Source organism: Salvelinus sp. IW2-2015, unplaced genomic scaffold (assembly GCF_002910315.2).
Source record: "Salvelinus sp. IW2-2015 unplaced genomic scaffold, ASM291031v2 Un_scaffold351, whole genome shotgun sequence".
In the NCBI taxonomy this organism is placed as follows: domain Eukaryota; kingdom Metazoa; phylum Chordata; class Actinopteri; order Salmoniformes; family Salmonidae; genus Salvelinus; species Salvelinus sp. IW2-2015.
The window spans coordinates 648,115-670,431 of NW_019942545.1; the positions used below are offsets into that span (position 1 = coordinate 648,115).

At 43.2% G+C, this 22,317-nt stretch overlaps 1 protein-coding gene across 1 annotated transcript; it reads left to right on the forward strand.

Moving 5' to 3' along the window:
* Positions 1–1,058: 1,058 nt before the first annotated feature.
* On the forward strand, positions 1,059–22,303 carry LOC112068262 (zinc finger protein 652-like). The gene is made up of 5 exons (XM_024135362.2): positions 1,059–1,388; positions 7,628–9,125; positions 9,654–9,801; positions 11,584–11,699; positions 21,490–22,303. Exons 2-5 carry the CDS (start codon positions 7,935–7,937, stop codon positions 21,679–21,681), a joined length of 1,647 nt encoding a protein of 548 aa, XP_023991130.1. The 5' UTR covers positions 1,059–1,388; positions 7,628–7,934; the 3' UTR covers positions 21,682–22,303.
* Positions 22,304–22,317: the final 14 nt, after the last annotated feature.

A 22,317-nucleotide genomic window follows, 5' to 3' on the forward strand; every position in this document is an offset into this window, starting at 1 on the left:
GGAAGGATATGCAAGTCCCCGCATTCCACTCAATATGTCTCAACTTAACAATAAAATTGTCCTATTTCCACAGCAGCTCTTTGTGTGTGTGTGTACCAAATCTCTGAAATGTGACACGGTTGATGTTATGGTTTCTCATTTATAGCCACAAGAGGGCCCTATAAATATATTGAGTTTTGCATCCAATTTGTGAATACCTGCACTTGAGTGCATAAATATAAAACTTAGACCAGATGTAACTTGTCTGCTATTGAGTAAATTCTGTGTAGTTTGAAAAGCCTCCCTAAGCATCTTTTTTTTATGTTTACATTGAGGCAGAAAACATAAACATTTACTAGGCTACCATTGCACAAATGCATACTATGTAGTGTATACTGATAACTAAAATAGTGGTAGTTTAAGAAATATAAACCTGGCTATGCTTCATATCAGATGGTTTTGTTCTTGATTGGTTCTATTGCCTTTCACCTAGCCCAACAGCCTGATTTATAGATTGTAGACATTTTAGCACAGATATTGGCAGAATGGAGTACTATAAACTGCCTCATTTGGGTCTCGCTTACACAGGATGTAAGTCTGATTTCCTGTTTGTTTTACACACACAGTCATAGTTGTGGGCACTACAGTAAATATTACAATCTAATACTTATTTGTATGACCGTAATTGGCATACTTCAAATGGCAATTACACATTTCTGTACCTAGGTCAGAGGGGAAAGTGAGTAAATATACAGTTGCACATTGTTCCACATTTCATTTTAGAAGAGTGGTTACAGACGGGAACAACCGAGCAGTCTCAATATACTGTGTTTGGTTAGTACAGACATCCATCCTTATAGGCTTCTATGTTCAGGAAATGGGCAATGAAAAAATGTACAAAGTGAAATACTGTATTCAACATCTGGTCATTGCCATGTAGATGTACATTTCATGCAGTAGTTCGATTTTTCCAGTAACTGATTCCGTGTCTAATCCAGCTCTGGTTTTCTTATAATTTCCCGGCTAAAGATGGGGACAGACGAGTGCGCGCATCGTGCCCTGTCTGGTTTGGAGGGGAGACGAAAAAATTGTGGCGCGCCTACCCAACCCAGACAGCGGCCTGCCTGTCAGTGCCCGGGATGAGCGAGAGTCGGTAACGTTAGTGCGAGCGAGACCTTGGCTGGGCCACGTAGCGATGGATCTACAGTAGCACTGAGTCTACTGTTAACATATCAGTGTCATACATTCTAAAAATGCATTAGTAAACACATTTGCAATCGAGCATGCAATAGGATTATCAAACAGTGGTGAACTGCAACAGTAGCTGGCTCTTTTTGTGCGTCTGCAGCACTCCAGAATCCCTGCAACTCTGATTGCACGAAATGAGAAAGAGAGCGCTCTCACCGAAGGTAACATTTCTCTACAAGTTATTGTATATTTTTTCATGTATTTACAAACATGACATTTGTCTACAATGCAAGACAAATGAAGGATTTTCTTAGCGATTTTATTGTCTTGGTTATTATCAAGCTAGACTGCTGACAACCCGTCATTGAGTATGTAACGAGCTGTGTGCTATCTTGCTAGGTTTTTCATGGGGAAGAGCGAATTTAAAAGATTCTTGTAGCTATGATTGTTAAACAATTTTATTAACAAATATTGACATGTTTAACCTTGATTTGTGTAAACGATGTATAAGATATGATGCTGCAATAGTGTATACTGGTGTAAAATCTCGGTTTAGCCAATTTATATCTGGGAGGTTTTGGGTTAAAAAAAAGTGAAAGTCGTCTGATTAGCTAGGATTTGCTAGCTAACGTTAGCCGTGTGCCATGGTAATTCACATTTGCGCTAGCTGTGTTAGCTAGTATTATTTCTGGGGAAATGGACAGTGCGTAGCTAGGTAGATGCATTCAAATTGTTTGTCTTTTGCTAGTATGTCGATTTCCAACCAATGTAAAATAAAAGCATCTATATTTAGATAGCTACTGTAAGCTGAATCTACCTTGTTAGTTGTTTGTAAGCTAATAAATTGGCTAGCCGAACGGCCTTCCGTCCGACGGTCTTGACCAACCAATGTTTCCTTTTTGTTTAACCCTTTCTTTGCACTTATTTTTTTAAAGTTGGTTGTTCCCAACAAAACTGCATTCAATCGTGTAACAGTTGATATGCGTTGTTTTGGAGTTTGTAGGATTCAACTAATATATCCATGCGTATTTTATCAATTGTTAGTATTTTGAAAATATATCGCGGGTTGGTAAAGTTAGCGCCAAATTGACGTAGCTAGCAAGTTAACCTAGCCAGCCAGCTGGCGAAATAGCTAGCTAGGCCAGATTGATTGCAAGTGAAGCCGAGTTAGCATTCGTGCTAGATAGTCTGTTATGTTTGAGAAGGGGGCAACGGATTGCTTTGCAGTGTGTCAGCCGTGATTTAGGCCCAGCTGCAGCCTTGCCAATTCTTGCGAAACAAAATGTCAACTTTTATTGAGCACAATATGTCGGTTGTGCAGACGCTTTTATGAGGTGTCTTTTGCCATGCACACGTTCGCTGTGTTGAATATAGCCTAATTTCTAAAACAACATTTAACTTCCAGTTCCTTCATAACACATTGTCAGACCCAACTTCATAGATAAATGTGTTTGTCAATAGTAGCTAAATGGCAAGCTCTCACGAATGACTGTGACATATATTTTAAGGGCTTTCAGTATTAATGTTTATTAGTGTTTTTACTTTAAGGTTGACAGACTTCTCACCTGTCAAAACTGAGACTCACCATGGACCATCTCAGTAGCCTACGTTGTTGCATTTCATCATCCGATCCGTCCTTCCCCCTCTTCCTTTCCTGTGTTGTCACAGAGAGGGCAGTGGTGGAAAAAGTACAACATTCTCATACTTGAGTAAAAGTAAAGATGCCTTCATAGAAAATTACTCAAGTAAAAGTGGAAGTCAACCAGTAAAATACTACTTGAGTAAAAGTATTTGGTTTGAAATATACTTGAGTATCAAAAGTAAATGTAATTGCTAAAATATACTTCAAGTAAAAGTGTAAATAATTTCTAATTCCTTATATTAAGCGAACCAGGTGGCATCATTTTCTTGTTTATTTTAAGTTACTGATAGCCGGGGGCACACCAACATTCAGACATCATTTACAAACGAAGCATGTGTTTAGTGAGTCCGCCAGATCAGAKGCAGTAGGGATAAGTGTGTGAATTTTGATCATTTTCCTGCCCTGCTAAGCATTCAAAAGTACTTTTGGGTATCAGGGAAAATGTATGGAGTAAATAGTATGTCGTTTTCTTCAGGGATGTAGTGAATTACAGATACCACAAAAAAAATTACTTAAGTAAAAATACTTGAAAAAACTACTTAAGTACTTTACACCACTGAGAGAGGGAAAGAGCAAAAAATAAACGTAGGCCATGCATTTGGTTAGAGTTTAGGACAGAGCAGAGGCTTGTGGAGGTTTAAAGCATGAGGTTTAATACCACTGCTGCCCTTCTATCTATACATGTGGAAAGCTTAGGCACAAATACTTACAGGGGCATGGGGCTCCCCTCCTGTGCGCAACACAGTGAGCTGGTTAAGAAGGTCTTGTGAGTTTGGAGTCAGGAATGTGAGCTCTCACACATTTGCCTCAAAGGGAAAGCTCATTAAAGTCCACAGGCAGAGGGAGGGTGGAATTCAATGACGCAGAATAATGCATTGTAACTAAACCTCTGGGAAGGATTCACCTGACACACTTTGATGCATACCCTCGACATGTCACTATCTACATGCAATTTACCAACATGAAGTTGCGATTACCAACTGCACAGGATTTGAGCCCATCTTGCAGACACTTTAGATAATTTTTTAAAAACAACTAATTGACCAATGTTAGTTCAAATATTTGAATTCCATTTTTGTTCCGTTTTTTTTTTTAAATTTCTGTGAGCTCATTGCAGACATTGCACAGTTTCTCCAGAGACAAATCAGATCAAGCCCGAACTGTGTGATGTAGTATGGAGTTGTAGTTTCCAACGGGCCAATATTCTACAAAGTGAGGAATAGAGAGCAGTTGCTTTGCAAGGTATCTTTAACTGAAAATACATGATCTAAGTGATTGACAGTTGGTATTCAGCAGTCATAACAGTATGCCGTATTTACTTTTAAGTACTACTGAAATAGTGATTTTTGTCAAACTGCATAGGCAGCAGCTCTATAGAGATGAGATGATTTAGGATTAAATAATAGTCATCAATTAAAACAAATGTAATATACACAACATAAGTATTTGATTAAAGTAATGTGAATAAATGATGGTTAATAAGTGATAAGCAGTAATGGGTAGTCACTACCTCGCTGCAACTTGTATTAATTGTTTTATTCTGTGTTCCAGCATTCAACTCCCATAATACACAATGCATTTAATGTATAAAGAAATCATTTAAGTCGAAAACGGTTTATTTTTAATAAGCAAGCTGAAACAGGACCAACCTCAAAAGGCATGAATCGCTCAGCACTACCAAACTGGAAAAAGCGGAGTCATAAACGACCGAATTTACACTGAATTTAACCTCGACATCTGACAAGGTAATCGTACAATTACCACTGATATTGTGAAGTCTGCTCTCTTCCTGCTCACCACATCAAAGGGCTGTGCTCTCTCATTGTGAGTGAAACTCTACTGTGGCTCATCTAAGTAAGGATTTTACTAAATGCGAGTTGCGTAACCTCAGCTGTCCTGTGTGTGGTTGTGGAACGTTTGCACATGCTCTCTGTTTGATCATGTTAATGACCGGAACAGCACTATGTTTGTGCAAAGTTGTCATAAGTTCTGGTCCAGTAATTTCTTTGCAAATCTACACTGAGCAGAACGAACCCTCGGTGTAAGGCACGTGTCAAACTCATTCCACGGCGGGCCGAGTGTCTGCGGGTTTTCACTTCCACCCTTGTACTTTATTGAATTAAGGTCACTAATTAGTCAGGAACTCCCCACACCTGGTTATGTAGGTCTTAATAGAAAGGAAAAACCAAAAACCTGCAGATGCTCGGCCCTCCGAATGAGTTTGAAACCCTTGGTGTAAGGTTAGGCCTACATCTGCCTGCGCTACACATCAGGGAAGCCGTGACTCATTTGACACGCACTCCACCCAGGGGGATCATCAATGCACAGGCCTCTTGTCTTCTTGACCCTACTACATTCCTGTGCATAAGCAGCTGTTAAGAGAGTACAGGGCCTATTGAATTGGTTCCGGCAGCTCTAACATCACGTCTGCACACGGGGCAGGAGAGCATCTTGAGGGCGTTTTTAATGCTCCAGTAGGTGAGACGAGGTGCTCTATGGCGCGCAGTGCTCTCCACTCCCTCCTCTTGTGGTTGTAATGCACCTAGAGCGGTCCAATTCTCAGAAAGTCAACATGCACCGGAAGAAAGGTGGTGGGTGGGGGTGTATTGTTTTGCTTTTGTCTAAATGCCTATGCATGTCTGTCCTCTGATAAACATTTTTTTTTAAATAAAATAAAAAAGTGTCAACACATAGCAGTAGGCATTTTGTTTGAGTGCTTGCATGTGTAGGCATGTGTGTATTTGAGTCGGTCTGTTCCAGAATTGTACTTCTCGCAACGTGAGTGTAGTGGATAGAGGAGGTGGACCCAGAGAGTTTGGGGCTGTGTGTGGAGCTCGGCTTCAGACACAGTCCAGCGGCCTAGAATCTGTTATTAGAGGTCCTCTTTGGCTTGATCAGAATCACTCTCCACATCATCGGAACAGACTGCTTTTAGACTAGAGTTGGGAATTGCCAGGGACCTCAAGATACGATACTTAGGTACCGGATACGATATGTATTGGGATTCTCACGATTCAATATGCATTCCGATTCGGTACTGCAAATTCATTTTTTTATTTACTTTTTTTCTTCCAATTTGATGTTCCAAACATGTTGCTCACTATATGTCTTCTGCAGAGAGACGAGAGAGCACGAGAAAATTAGTTTTGATCAGTCATGGAAATAAGAGCTGAAAACATGTTCGCTCACTGTTTAAAAATAAGATGGGTAGGATGAAAAATACCAGCATTTTGGCACAGGTTTCTAGGAGTGTGTGTGTGTGTATATGTGTGTATACCATACACACACATATATATATTATATATATAATCAAATCATTACTTGGAGTCAAAGTATCAGTGATATGTAACTGTACATTTTCCCCCATCATTATTGTAGACTGTCCGTAGCAGAATAGTTCTGAAGTCATTGTTTGAAAGGTATACAAGGTGTGTTCTCTAATATCACTATCTGTCTTGATTATTGCATTGATTTGAAAGCAGCTGTGGAATCTCCCTGTATTTAGTTTTGAGTKRGGGGGGGGGGGGGGGTTGCTAAGACTTGAGGTGGGTTGTAGGTGGGTTGTGACGGTTAGCCTATATTGGGCCGTTGAGCAGAGGATGTTTGTTGTTTATGAGAGAGGAAATGTTTTTTTCTAGTGGCTCTCGAAGTCGTTGCAAGTCAAGAAACCAACCCCAGTGCTGAGTCAGCGTCCGTGCCCAAGGTCATTTGGGATCAAACGTACATGTGGAAATAACAAAAAGCTTAAATTTGTAGCTACGTCTGACTTACTAGTGTCATATCCTCGAGCACTGTGCCTCGAGGGTCACTGCCATGACAGTGTTATAGGGGCAGGCAGTAAACGACCCCCCCAAAAGCCAAGTAACAAGAATAATGCAAGAGCTTCGTTTACATTTCCAAACTCTCGCATATATTTGTTCTTTGATCACATGCGCTGTGCAGGCTCACTCACTCACACAGAGACGCTGATGTACAGTTTCCTGTGGTTGAGCTCGTTTACAGCTCCCCTACTGTGGTTATTTTGTGCTCTGTAACTGCCACAATAGGTGGGTGTGTGTGTGTGTGTGTGGGGGTGGGTGGGTGGGTGACATTTATAGGCGTTAAGGTACGAGTGCAAATCATACATGCATTGAAGTAGCACACAACTTGGTCAGAGTTCAAGGAGCCAATTGAAATGAGCAAATTGCTTACTTTTTCAATAAGTTTGTCGAAAGATAGGCCTACATAATTGCCAATTATCATTGCTCCGTCATTAATCGTTATTGCAAAAGAGACTGTGTTCTCAATGACTTACCTGGTTAAATAAAGGCAAAGTAAATAAAGCAAAATTGTATATTTCATACCAGCTTACGAATATTGTTATATGGCCGTGTATTAACTGCTATTGAAATGTGAAAGCTAAGATTGAAGTATTGTGGAACTAATGTTTTGAAAGCCGACATGGAGGATGGGGTTTTCTGATTAAATGTGACCGTATCGTTTTTTTTGTTTGATGATTATGAGGGCATATATCAAGTCTGGTTAACAAGATGGTGAGATTGATGAAAGATGATTTGACCTGAAAGCATAAATAGATTGTGAAGAGCAGGAGAAGTGTGTTTTGGGGTTAAGTCCTCTCTCACAGAGCTCTGATGCGTGTGGTTTGGATGTTCACACACGCCAGTGAAACGGTTGCGGTGGAGCATGGCTCAGTCTCAGTTCACGACGCCTTCCCCAGGTTGTAGTTTCACATCAGACACACTCACTCTGAGGCAGCACCACACGCTTGTCACAGAATTGAGCCTAATCTCTCGTTCTCTGTTTCTCTTGCTCTCACAGGCGGCAGATTACAGATGGCTCCTGAAACGAGGCACAGAAGTTCTGACTTCGGCTCAAAGTCCGGCGTGAAGCTCCCCCTCAAGACGGAAGCTTAAAGACGGAAGTCCTAACGGACCATATAACATTGACAGCCTCGAGTGAGAGACTAACCTGAGAGGCTTCATCTGCGGAGAGACCGAAACCTCAGAGGTTGAAGAGCAGACACCCCAGCTTCCAGAGAAGCTTTGAGAGTCGAGCTCAACAGAAGCCTATGGAACAAAGCTGTAGCAGAATGTCACTCACGGTCTGTCCTCAGTCTTAAGCATGGATGCCCTGTTTGAATCTGGGTGACGCTTTCTTCCCTTCCTCCTTCCTGTCTCCTCAGTGGCGGGAGGGGTGGGGGATTGCTTCCGTTCTCCCTGCCCCTCCTTACAACATAGCGAGGGTACTCTCACAGTTTAAGAATACCAGCACTGCTAACAAACCTCTGGCTGTGCTTCAACTAGCACTACTACAGTCTCCCCCTCCCCCACACATGAAATCCTGCCAGAGCCTGAAGGGAGAGGTGTCCAGCCCAGGTGGGATGTCACAGGAGGGGCGCAGAACGCAACAGGTGGCCCAGTCCTACTACCACTCCCCCGCCCCAGACCTGGACCTAGCGGGCAAGCTGTACAAGCGGGAGGGCGGGGGCAAGCCTTACTCTGTGCTAGTGGACAACAAGATGGCAGCCAAGACCCCCATGGGTGACCAGACTCCCAGTCAGCTGTCCCCGCAGCATGTCACCTCCTCCCAGCAGCAGTACTACAGAGAGGGGACAGTAGGGCAGGAGGGGGGTGCACAGGGGTTCCAGGCAGGCAATGGGGGCACCTCTGAGGACTCTGAGGAAGAAGAGGAGGAGGAGTCCTTCAAGCGGGAGCAGATCATCGTGGAGGTCAACCTGAACAATCAGACACTTAACGTATCAAAGGCGGACAAGTCTGCCCCCCAAACGGATGCCTCAGAGAGACACTGCAGCGAAGAAGAAGAGGAGGAGGAAGAAGAGGAGGAGGAAGAAGAAGAGGAAGATCTGGAGGAGGAAGATGAGGAGGAGGAAGAAGAGGAGGAAGAAATAGAGAGCCGCAGAACGAGAGCCAAGAGGGCCCGGCGTGGGGTGGCCCCCGCTACCAGCCAGCCCCGGAGGAAGACTCAGTGCACCGCTCTGAGCACCACCGGCATGACCACCAGGGGCCGACGGAAGAAGACCACCCAGCCGCCCAAGAGGACGCGTCGGACTGCCAGGGAGGGCAAGGGGACCCCCTCCTCAGCTGGCTCTGCCACGGGGGATAAAGCGGATGGGGAGGAGCGGGAGACGCTGGCGTGTGAGAAGTGCCCACGCGTCTTCAACACCCGCTGGTACCTGGAGAAGCACATGAACGTCACACACAGACGCATGCAAATCTGTGACAAGTGTGGCAAGAAGTTTGTCCTGGAGAGTGAGCTGGCCTTACACCAGCAGACTGACTGTGAAAAGAACATCCAGGTAAGGAGGACAGCTGGGGGGTGTCCCAAATGACCCCCTATTCCCTATACTACTTTTGACCAGAGCCATGTGGGAGCCCTGGTCAAAAGTAGTGCACTATGTAGGGAAAAGGGGGCCATTTGGGACGCTGCCCCTGGTCTCTGCTTTTTAATTAGATGTACAATGTGTTTTTCACCTGAGCAATCAAAATGAGTCCATTGATTAGGTACTTTGGCTACAGTTACGTACCAGGTACAGTGAAACTAAAATCTCAGTTTGTCATCAAGGCCAGATATCTGGGGTTTGAAGGATGTAAGAAACTATTTGTCCAGCAGAGGGAATCGGAGCGTTAGGAACCAGCCTAGACAGATACTTTTACAGCAGTGTGGGAAATACCATCTGCAGCCTCCAGACACTGGGATTGTCTCAGCTGCTGTCTCCTGTTCTTGGATTCTGTCAGGGTTTATCGGGGTAATCAATGTCACAAAACAACAACAATCATCACCTGTTTCTTAATGCATTATCTGTGTGTGGTGTTCTGCTGCTCAGTGCGTCTCCTGCAACAAGTCTTTCAAGAAGCTGTGGTCGCTGCACGAGCACATCAAGATCGTGCACGGCTACGCAGAGAAGAAGTTTGCCTGTGAGATCTGTGACAAGAAGTTTTACACCATGGCTCATGTCCGCAAGCACATGGTTGGTAGGTGGACTCCAGTTTGTCTATTCCTGCTCTTCCTGGTAACTCCCAAATGTCCCTAATAGGATATACAGTGCCTTGCAAAAGTATTCATACCCCTTGGATTTCTTCACATTTTATTGTTACAAAGTGGGATTAAAAATGATTTAATTTAAATTTGTCAACAACTTTCTCAAAATACTCTGTCAAAATAGAAGAAAAGGTGTAATTTTATTATATTTTTTTATGTATAAGTTCAAAAATATTGTTGTTGCATAAGTATTCAGCTCCCTGAGTCAATACATGTTAGAAACACCTTTGGCAGCGATTACAGCTGTGAGCTTTCTTGGCTAAGTCTCTAAGAGCTTTACACACCTTTATTGTGCAATAGTAGCCCATTATTCTTCTCATAATTCTTCGAGCTCTGTCAAGATTTTGCAGATCATGGCCAATCAGCCATGTTTGAAGTCTTGCCATAGATTTTCAAGTAGATTTAAGTCAAAACTGTCCCATGGCCACTCAGGAACATTCACTGTCTTCTTGGTAAGCAACCAGTGTAGATTTGGTGTTGTAAGTTATTGTCCTGCTGAAATCTGAATTCCTCTCCTAGTGTATGGTGTAAAGCAGACTGAATCAGGTTTTCCTCTAAGATTTTGCCTGTGCTTAGCTCCATCCCGTTTCTTTTTATCTTGAAAACCTCCCCAGTATTTGCCGACGTCAAGCATACCCGTACCATGATGCAGCCACCACCATGCTTGAAGATAAAGAGGCAGTTACTCAGTGGTGTGTTGAATTTGCCCCAAACATAAGGCTTTGCATTTAGGCCAAGAAGTGTATTCATTTGCAGGATTTCTTTACTGTCCTGTTGCATACAAGATGCATGTTTTGGTATATTTGTATTCTTCTTTTCATTCTGTCCTTTAATTCATTATTGTGGAGTCACTACAATGTTGTTGACCCATCTTCAGTTTTCTCCCATCACTGCCATTGAACTCTGTAACTGTTTTAAAATCACCAATGGCCTCATGGTAACATCCCTGAGCAGTTTCATTCCTGTCCTGCAGCTCAGTTCAGAAGGGATGACTGTATCTTTGATGTGTTTGGGTGGTTTAATACAAAATCTACCGCATAATTATTAACTTGGCCATGCTTAAAGAGATATTCAATGTCTGATTTGTTATTGTTACCCATCCACCAATCACTGCCCTTCTTTATGAGGCTTTAGAAAAACTCCCTGGTCTTTGTAGTTGAATCTGTGCTTGAAATGCAATACTTGACTGAGGGACCTTACATATGGGGGACAGAGGAAGAGTTAGTCATTTAAAAATCATGTCAACCCCTATTATTTCACACAGAGTGAGTCCATGTAACTTATGTAATTTGTTGAGCCACATTTTACTCCTGAACTCATTTAGGCTTGCCTAAACAAAGGGGCTGAATACTTAGGCAAGAACTATATTTTAGTTATCTACATGGAATTAGTCTTCCACTTTGAGTATGTTGAGTAGAATTTTGACAATTAAATCCATTTTACTCCCACTTTGTAACATTTAAACGTGAAGAAATCCAAGGGGTAGGCATACTTTTGCAGGGCTCTGTACATCATCTCAACTGGAAGTAACTCACTCGCTTGCCTTTCTTGCTCTTTCGTGGCGCTACGTTCAGATCGCTCTCTTTTTATTGCGAGAGAAAAGAAATACTCTTCACTTTTGAGCACCATGAAACACTGTTTTTAACGCCCCAATATCTGTCCCCTGTCCCTCTCTGGTAGTTGTCCTCCTTTAACCTGTTCCTTTCTCTCTGCAGCTCACACCAAGGACATGCCGTTCACCTGCGAGACCTGTGGCAAGTCGTTCAAGCGCAGCATGTCCCTGAAGGTTCACTCCCTGCAGCACTCTGGGGAGAAGCCCTTCCGCTGTGAGGTGAGCTGTTTAGACTTGCAGTCGCACTGTCCCTCCCACACTCAAACACAAACAGACTGGAACAGAAGATTTATTTCACTTTTTATAGAGTATTGGAAGAGATGGAGACACACTGTCAAAAAGAAAAAGAAAAGAAGAAATCCGAAACTGAGGCTTGAAAACTAAATAAAGATATTTATTAAAACCATCATGGTGCCCTTCAAAATCATACATTAAAGGTGACAACAAAACGCAAATGTTTCGGCCTCAGGCCAACAGTCGGAATCGTCGGGACGCACGTCTGGCTTCTGTTTCAAGAATAATTGCATGTCACATGATTAAGCAAGAAAACACATCAGAACGTCTATGAATCAGTACCTGGTACATTAGAATGCATGATCTCGATTATATACAAAAGCGAACAGAGAAATGTCATCAAATATTGCTTTTACATGTACCATGTGATCATTTCCTCAGAATATATAACGCAGGATTGTAATAGAGTAGGTTGCTAGAGAGACCACTAGATGGGGGTAGGAAACACCGATAAGTGGCAATATACCAGTTACAGAAACCCTTCAATAACAATTCTTCATTCATGCATGATGGGATGGAGAGTTTTTAAATAGAACATCCACCTGCATTCGGTCTGGAGAAGATTAAGTTCAAGATTACTTTTATAGAGTGTATACACTTTTTTTTATTTTTATGAATATTCATTTTATAAGGACAGTGTTTTAACAGAGAATGAATAGTATTCATGTCAATGTATTCATATTTGTTTTAGAATCCTTTAAATATTGACTTCTAGCTGGTGAGGTTTGAATTGCTAACTCAAACAAATTGGGCAGGATTTAGAAAACTATGGGTTGTTTGAACAGAAGAATATGTATGGCCTGCTGTGCTGTGACTGCTCCAAGATGGTGATTACTATTGAACCAAGGCACACTTGACTACATATAAATGTTTATGGTCACACAGTTGTAGCAACGGCTAGCTGGTGTAAGCAACCAGGTCTAGATGCACCATGTCCATGTCAAACATTAGCAGACCATGAATACACATGGTGTACAGAATAACTGGAATCAAAATACAGACGGGTGAAGTCGGGATTTTTGGACTTTTAACTTTTTTTTAAGACCCAGTGCAGTCAAAACGTTGTTTTTTCTGTGTTTTGTGTAATATTGTTGTACGACAGCTGATGAAACTAACACTGTAAAAGTGTGAAAACATTTGATAGGTGTTAATTCCTAATAGTTGCTAGTTTTTTTTTTTTTTGTCAACCATCTACATAGGACCTTCTAATCAGCAGAGCCCTATACTACGAATCAGGTTTGAGCAGTTAGAGAGGTAACTCTGAGTTCAACTCGGGATAACCAGTACAACGAGGCTCACCGTTTAGCAAGGTACATTTCTATGGCAAGGAATCCTTCATAACTACCTGCAAGGAATCCTTCATAACTACCTGCCCCGGGTCAAGTAAACTCCATTTTATACTGAATGTCTGAGCTGCGAGTTGAGGACCAATAAATGCAGATTCCTTCCCTCTCGCATCATCCCCTTCATGTGAGGAAGACGACTGAATATTCAATTGTAATGTTAAAATTCCTATCACGTTCCACATTTTAGTAATGACAGAATGCATTGAAACTTCACACACAGTACAAGTTTTTGTATGACTTAATACAATTATTTTAGCGCTAAGAGTGGGAGGTGCTTATGCTTTGATAAGCACAGCAAAGCCGGCATTAACGATAAGTAATAAAATAAAAACAGCACTTTTAAAAGCCTGTTTCAGACCATAGCCTGCTAAATTTGCAGTACAACATTTCTTTCAATTAGATTTTGGTACAAATTTAAATGTGGTACCGACTCGCCCATGGATTGATGTTTCAGCATGGTCTTAATGAAGAGTTCGGCATGTACTAGCCAGGTGTGACATTTACACGCAGTTATGAGCCTGCTAGAGTTAGTGGCAGGCGGACGAGCAATATCCACCATCGTAGTATGGATTAAGCCTGAGCTTGAATGTGAAGCTAACTGAAGCTGGCTAGCCTTAGAAAACCCTGAGTAGATCTAGCTTCCTTCGTAGTATACCCCTCAAGTTTTGCATGGATGGCGTTTTGGTTTGCCTGGTGACATCACTAGGTGGTATAAGTTAATAGACCAATAACAGAGTTACAACGTTTGCTAATATACAAGATGGCGCCGAGGAACATGGCTGACGTTTTACAGTCTCCCAACCAATTGTGCTATTTTGTTTTTTTGTGTTTTGTGTAACTTATTTTTTAATGTTGCTGCTACCGTCTCTTATGACTGAAAATGACTTCTGGACATCAGCATAGCGATTACTCAACGCGGACTGGAAGAAACGTTTTCCTTTGGTGAGTCCTTCGAGAGAGATGTCCTGCTTTCACTGGAACAGGCCTTTTGCGTGAAGAAAAGGGTGCCGCAGATCGGACAGCCTTCTGAGAATCCGTAGGCGAGCGAGTGGGCTCCCACTGCCATCCGTTCTTCTTGCTAGCGTGCAATCATTGGAGGGTGGAATTGATGACCTACGAATGGGATTGTCCTACCAACGGGATGTTGGGGACTGTGACATCTTGTGTTTCGCCAAGACGTGGCTGAACGACAATACAGACAAAATAGAGCTAGCGGGAATTTCCATCCACCTGCAGAACAGAGACTCTACCTCCTGGTAAGACGAGGGGTGGGGGTGTTTGTCTCTGTCAATAACAGCTGGTGCGCGATGTCTAATATTAAAGAAGTCTCAAGGTATTGCTCGCCTGAGGTAGAGTACCTTATGATAAGCTGTAGACCACACTATCTACCAAGAGAGTTCTCATCTATATTATTCGTAGCCGTCTATTTACCACCACAGAACGAGGCTGGCATTAAGACCGCTTTCAACCAACTCTATAACGCCATGGGCAAGGGAGAGGGTGCTCACCCAGAAGCGGCACTCCTGGTGGCCGGGGACTTTGATGCGGGAAAACGTATATGTTTTACAAAAAGTTTACCAGCATGTCACATGTGCAACCAGAGAGAAAAAAAATCCTAGACCGCCTTTATTCCACACACAGAGATGCATACAAAGCTCTCCCCTGCCCTCCATTTGTCAAATCTGACAATAACTCTATCCTCCTGATTCCTGCTTACAAGCAAAAACTAGAGCAGGAAGTTCCAGTGACTCGCTCAATACGGAAATTGTCAGATGACGCGGATTCTACACTACAGGACTGTTTTTCTGGCGCAGACTGGGGTGTGTTCCGGGATTCATCCAATGGCATTGAGGAGTACACCACCTCAGTCATCGGCTTCATCAATAAATGCATCGATGACGTCGTCCCCACAGTGACTACGTACATGTCCCAACCAGAAGCCATGGATTGCAGGCAACATCCGCATCGAGCTAAAGGCTAGAGCTGCCGCTTTCAAGGAGCAGGAGACTAATCCGGATGCTTATAGGAGGTCCCGCTGTGCCCTCGGACGAGCAATCGGGCAAGCAAAGCGTCAATACAGGATTGAGTTTGAATCCTACTACACCGGCTCTGATGCTCGTCGGATGTGGCAGGGCTTGACAACTATTACGGACTATAAAGGGAAACCCAGGCGCGAGTTGCTCAGTGGCGTGAGCCTGCCAGATGAGCTAAATGCCTTTTATGCTCGCTTCGAGGCAATTAATACTGAAGCATGCACAAGAGCATCAGCTGTTCTGGATGACTGTGTGATAACGCTCTCAGTAGCCGATGTGATCAAAACCTTTGTGCAGGACGGCATTCACGACGCTGCTGGGACAAACGGATTACCAGGACGTGTACTCAAAGCATGCGCGGACCAACTGTCAAGTGTCACTGACATTTTCAAACTCTCCCTGACCGCGTTTGTAATACCTACATGTTTCAAGCAGACCACCACAGTCCCTGTGCCCAAGGAGGCGAAGGTGACCTGCCTAAATGATTACCGCCCCGTGGCACTCACGTCGGTAGTCATGAAGTGCTTTGAAAGGCTGGTCATGGCTCACATCAACAGCATCCTCCCTGACTCCATTTCGCATACCACCCCAACAGATCCACAGATGACGCAATCTCAATCGCACTCCATACTGCCCTTTCTCACCTGGACAAAGGGAACACCTATGTTAGAATGCTGTTCGTTGACTGCAGCTCAGCGTTCAGCACCGTGGTGCCCACGAAGCTCATCACTAAGCTAAAGACTCTGGGACTGTATAACTCCCTCTGCAACTGGATCCTGGATTTCCTGAAGGGCCACCCCCAAGTGGTAAGAGTAGGCAACAACATGTCTGCCACACTGATCCTCAACACTGGGGCCCCTCAGGGGTGTGTACTTAGTCCCCTCCTGTATTCCCTGTTCACCCACGACTGCATGGCCAAACACGACTCCAACACCATTAAGTTTGCTGACGACACAACAGTGGTGGGCCTGATAACCACCGACGATGATTAGGCCTATACGGAGGAGAACTGGCAGTGTGGTGCCATGACAACAACCTCTCCCTCAATGTGAGCAAGACAAAGGAGCAGATCGTGGACTACAGGAAAAGGCGGGCCGAACAGGCCACCATTTAACATAGACAGGGCTGTAGTGGAGCGGGTTGAGAGTTTCAAGTTCCTTGGTGTCCACATCACCAACAAGCTATCATGGTCCAAGCACACCAAGACAGTTGTGAAGAGGGCATGACAAAACCTTTTCCCCCTCAGGAGACTAAAAAGATTTTGCATGGGTCCCCAGAACCTCAAAAGGTTCTGCAGCTACACCATCAAGAGCATCCTGACCAGTTGCATCACTGCCTGGTATGGCAACTGCTCACTACAGAGGGTACGGCACAGTACATCACTGGGGTCAAGCTTTCTGCCACCCAGGACCTATACAATGGGGGGTGTCAGAGGAAACCCATAAAATTGTCAGACTCCAGTCACCCAAGTTATAGACTGTTTTCTCTGCTACTGCACTGTAAACGGTACCAGAGCGCTAAGTCTAGGACCAAAAGGCTCCTCAACAGCTTCTACCCCCAAGCCATAAGACTGCTCAACAATTTAATAAAATTGCCACCGGACAATTTACATTGACCCCCCCCCTTTAGTACACTGCTGCTACTCGTTGTTTATTATCTATGCATAGTCACTTCACCCCCACCTACATGTACAAATTACCTCAACTAACCTGACCCACACACTGACTCGGTACCGGTGCCCCCTGTATATAGCCTCGTTATTCGTATTGTTTTACTTTTTATTATTACTTTTTATTTTATTCTACTTGGTAAGTATTTTCTTAACTCTTCTTGAACTGCGCTTTTGGTTAAGGGCTTGTAAGTAAGCATTTCACCTTAAAGTCTACACTTGTTGTATTCAGCGCATGTGACAAATAACGTTTGATTTGATTAAGTGATAATGCCCGAGACGCCTGTGTTTGGAGGATATATTGGCACGGGTGTTGTTCGTCGAGGGCATGGCCGATTTAATTAGGGCCGATTTTTCAAGTTTTCATAACAATCGGTAATCAGCATTTTTGTCCGATTACATTGCATTCCACGAGGAAACTGTGTGGCAGGCTGACCACCTGTTACGCGCGTGCAGCACTGGAGCAAAGGTATGTTGCTAGCTAGCATTAAACTTATCTTAGAAAAAACAATCAATCTTCACATAGTCACTAGGTTAACTACAGATGGTTGATGATATTACTAGGTTAACTAGCTTGTCCTGCGTTGCATATAATCAATGCGGTGCCTGTTAATTTATCATTGAATCACAGCCTACATCGCCAAACGGGGGATGATTTAACAAAAGCGCATTCGTAAAAAAAGCACAATCGTTGCACGAATGAACCTAACCATAAACATCAATGCCTTTATTAAAATCAATACACAGAAGTATATTTTTTTAAACCTACATATTTAGTTAAAAGAAATTCATGTTAGCAGGCAATATTAACTAGGGAAATTGTCACTTCTTGCGTTCATTGCACGCAGAGTCAGGGTATATGCAACAGTTTGGGCCGCCTGGCTCGTTGCGAACTAATTTGCCAGAATTTTACATAATTATGACATAACGTTGAAGGTTGTGCAATGTAACAGCAATATTTAGTCTTAGGGTTGCCACCCGTTAGATAAAATACGGAACGGTTTTGTATTTCACTGAAAGAATAAACGTTTTGTTTCTAAATGATAGTTTCCGGATTTGACCATATTAATGACCAACGACTCGTATTTCTGTGTTTATTATATTATAATTAAGTCTATGATTTGATAGAGCAGTCTGACTGAGCGGTGGTAGGCACCAGCAGGCTCGTAAGCATTCATTCAAACTTTACTGCGTTTGCAAGTAGCTCTTAGCAATGCTTGAATCACAGCACTGTTTATGACTTCAAGCCTATCAACTCCTGAGATTAGGCTGGCAATACTAAAGTGCCTATTAGAACATCCAATAGTCAAAGGTATATGAAATACAAATGGTATAGAGAGAAATAGTTGACGCGTCATAATACTTATAATAACTACAACCTAAAACTTCTTACCTGGGAATATTGAACCACCATCATATGTTCTGAGCAAGGAACTTAAATGTTAGCTTTTTTACATGGCACATATTGCACTTTTACTTTCTTCTCCAACACTGTGTTTTTGCATTATTTAAACCAAATTGAGCATGTTTGGTTATTTATTTGAGACTAAATAGATATTATTTATGTATTATATTAAGTTAAAATAAGTGTTCATTCAGTATTGTTGTAATTGCCATTATTACATATATATGCACAGGGGACAAAGATCGTACTTTTTGGAGAAATTTCCTCTGGTCTGATGAAACAAAAATAGAACTGTTTGGCCAGAATGACCATCGTTATGTTTGGAGGAAAAAGGTGGAGGCTTGCAAGCTGAAGAACACCATCCCAACCGTGAAGCACAGGGACGGCAGCATCATGTTGTGGGGGTGCTTTGCTGCAGGAGGGACTGGTGCACTTCACAATCTATATGGCACCATGAGGACGGAAAATTATGTGGATATATTGAAGCAACATCTCAAGACATCAGTTAGGAAGTTAAAGCTTGGTCACAAATGGTCTTCCAAATGGACAATGACCCCAAGCATACTTCCAAAGTTGTGGTAAAATGGCTTAAGGACAACAAAGTCAAGGTATTGGAGTGGCCATCACAAAGCCCTGACCTCAATCCTATAGAAAATTTGTGGCAGGACTGAAAAAACATGTGCGAGCAAGGCGGCCTACAAACCTGACTCAGTTACACCAGCTCTGTCAGGAGGAATGGGCCAAAATTCACCCACCTTATTGTGGGAAGTTTATGGAAGGCTACCCGAAACGTTTGACCCAAGTTAAACAATTTAAAGGCAATGCTACCAAATACTAATTGAGTGTGTAAACTTCTGACCCACTGGGAGTGTGATGAAAGAAATAAAAGCTGAAAGAAATAATACTCTTATTCTGACACTGACTTCTGACTTCAACTGTGTGTGTATGTATGTATGTATGGATATATGTGTATGTATGGATATATGGATATATGTGTATGTATGTATATATGTGTGGTATGGTGTGGTATATATATTATATATATATATATATATAAATTATATATATATATAATATATTATTAAAATATATATATATAAATATATATATATATATACACTGCTCAAAAAATAAAGGGAACTTAAAACACACAATGTAACTCCAAGTCAATCACACTTCTGTGAAATCAAACTGTCCACTTAGGAAGCAACACTGATGACAATAATTTCACATGCTGTTGTGCAAATGGAATAGACAAAGTGGAAATTATAGGCAATTAGCAAGACACCCCAAAAAGGAGTGATTCTGCAGGTGGTGACCACAGACCACTTCTCAGTTTCCTATGCTTCTGGCTGATGTTTTGGTCACTTTGAATGCTGGCGGTGCTTTCACTCTACTAGAATAAGGAGCTACAACGCACACAAGTGGTTCAGGTTAGTGCAGCTCATCCAGGATGGCACATCAATGCGAGCTGTGCAAAAAGGTTTGCTGTGTCTGTCAGCGTAGTGTCCAGAGCATGGAGGGCTACAGGAGACAGCAGTACATCAGGAGACGTGGAGGAGCCGTAGAGGGAAAAACCAGCAGCAGGACCGTCTCTCCGCCTTTGTGCAAGGAGGTGCACTGCCAGAGCCTGCAAAATGACCTCCAGCAGGCCACAAAGTGCAATGTGTCAGCATATGGTCTCACAAGGGTCTGAGATCTCATCTCGTACTAATGGCAGTCAATGTACTCTGCGAGCACAGTGAGGGCTGTGCGGCACCCAAAGAAATGCCACCCCACCCATGACTGAACCCACCGCCAACCGGTCATGCTGGAGATGTTGCAGGCAGCAGAACGTTTCCACGGCGTCTCCAGACTCTGTCACGTCTGTCACGTGCTCAAGTGCTCAGTGTGAACATGCTTTCATCTGTGAAGAGCACAGGCGCCAGTGGCGAATATTGCAATCTTGGTGTTCTCTGGCAAATGCGCAAACGTCCTGCACGGTGTTGGCTGTAAGCACAACCCCCACCTGTGGACGTGGGCCTCATACCACCTCATGGAGTCTGTTTTTCTGACCGTTTGAGCAGACACAATGCACATTTTGTGGCTGCTGGAGGTCATTTTGCAGGGCGCTGCAGTGCACCTCCTTGCACAAAGCGGAGTAGCGGTCCTGCTGCTGGGTTGTTGCCCTCTACGCCTCCTCCACGTCTCTGATGTACTGGCCTGTCTCCTGGTAGCGCTCATCCTCTGGACACTACGCTGACAGACACAGCAAACCTTTTTGCCACAGCTCGCATTGATGTCCATCCTGGATGAACTGCACTACTGAGCCACTTGTGTGGTTGTAGACTCCGTCTCATGCTACACTGAGTGAGAGCACCGCAGCATTCAAAAGTGACAAAACATCAGCCAGGAAGCATAGGAACTGAGAAGTGGTCTGTGTCCACCACTCAGCAAGAACTCCTTTTTTGGGGGTGTTCTTGCTAATTGCCTATAATTTCCACTTTTGTCTATTCCATTTGACAACAGCATGGAAATGTATTGTCAATCGTGTCTTCCTAAGTGGACAGTTTGATTTCATAGAAGTGTGATTGACTTGGAGTTACATTGTGTTGTTTAAGTGTTCCCTTTATTTTTGAGCAGTGTATATATATTATATACACAGTGGGGAGAACAAGTATTTGATACACTGCCGATTTTGCAGGTTTTCCTACTTACAAAGCATGTAGAGGTAATTTTTATCATAGGTACACTTCAACTGTGAGAGACGGAATCTAAAACAAAAATCCAGAAAATCACATTGTATGATTTTTAAGTAATTCATTTGCATTTTATTGCATACAATGTGTGGCCAACCACAAAGGGAGGAGGGTTGTCTGGGAACATGTGGTTGGTTGGGTTGGTGGGGCTGTGCGGGGTCCATGTGGTTAAATAAAGCAACTCCACTAACGTGTCATTACATTGTTATTAAAGAGTACTGCAGACCCAGTACTGCGTAGTGGGCTCCTTCTTCCACTGCATCTGTGTTAGGTATATATTATGTGTGTTTATGTATGTATTATGTGTATATTATGATATAGTAGCACTCATGAATTTCCATTCCAGGCATGATCGTGTATGTGCTATGTAGTCTAAATGGTTATGTCCCAAACGGCACCCTATTTCCATATATAGTGCACTACTACCCCCATATGGGTCCTGGTCAAAAAAAAGTAGTGCACTTACTAGGGAATAGGGTGCTGTTTGGGACACCCTAACTGTCTCTCTCTCTGTCTCCCTATAGAACTGTGCTGAGCGGTTCCAGTATAAGTACCAGCTGCGCTCCCACATGAGCATCCACATCGGACACAAGCAGTTCATGTGCCAGTGGTGTGGCAAGGACTTCAACATGAAGCAGTACTTTGACGAGCACATGAAAACACACACCGGTGAGACAGAGAACACACACAGCTGTTTACACTCACACACTCACTGAGGAATGTGTTTGACACAAACGTGCAATTACAAAGCTCACCCTCCAAGGATCTATTCCTATAAAAAGCCCCCTTTGAACTTTTCCCTGTCATCGGAATGTTCAGAATCCAAATATTCAGACGCTAAGTCTTCCAATAATGTTAGAAGCCAGACCTCTTCAGTCTTCAACATTCGGAAGTTCTCCCTGACCAACGCCATCCCATTTACTGGAGAGTCTGCATGGCCTTCAGTCTTGATCCCTAGTCAGCCAGTGAGTCTCCGTAGATGCTCTATAAACGGAAGTAAACAGGGCGTCCCAAGACGAGCGGTACCGAGACCTCGCCCAGTCTACATAATGAGAGGGTGGCAAAGCATCAGTGTTGCCTCTCCTCCATGTCTACGTATAATGACTACCCTTCTCCCCTGCTGCAGGCCTGTTCTTTTTCAGTCTTTTTTAAATGTAATTTGTCCCTCCCTAGTGTGGGTGGATTCCCTGGATTCTGCCCTGGTGGTTATTTTTGTATGGTGTAATTATTTGACCGTCTCTCCCGGCCGCCGCTGACCAATTTGGCCTCCTGTGGTCGGAGACACACCCAGTGATGCCTTGTAATACACACTCTTCTCCTTCTTCGTCCTTCTTTCTTCTCTCCCCCCCCAT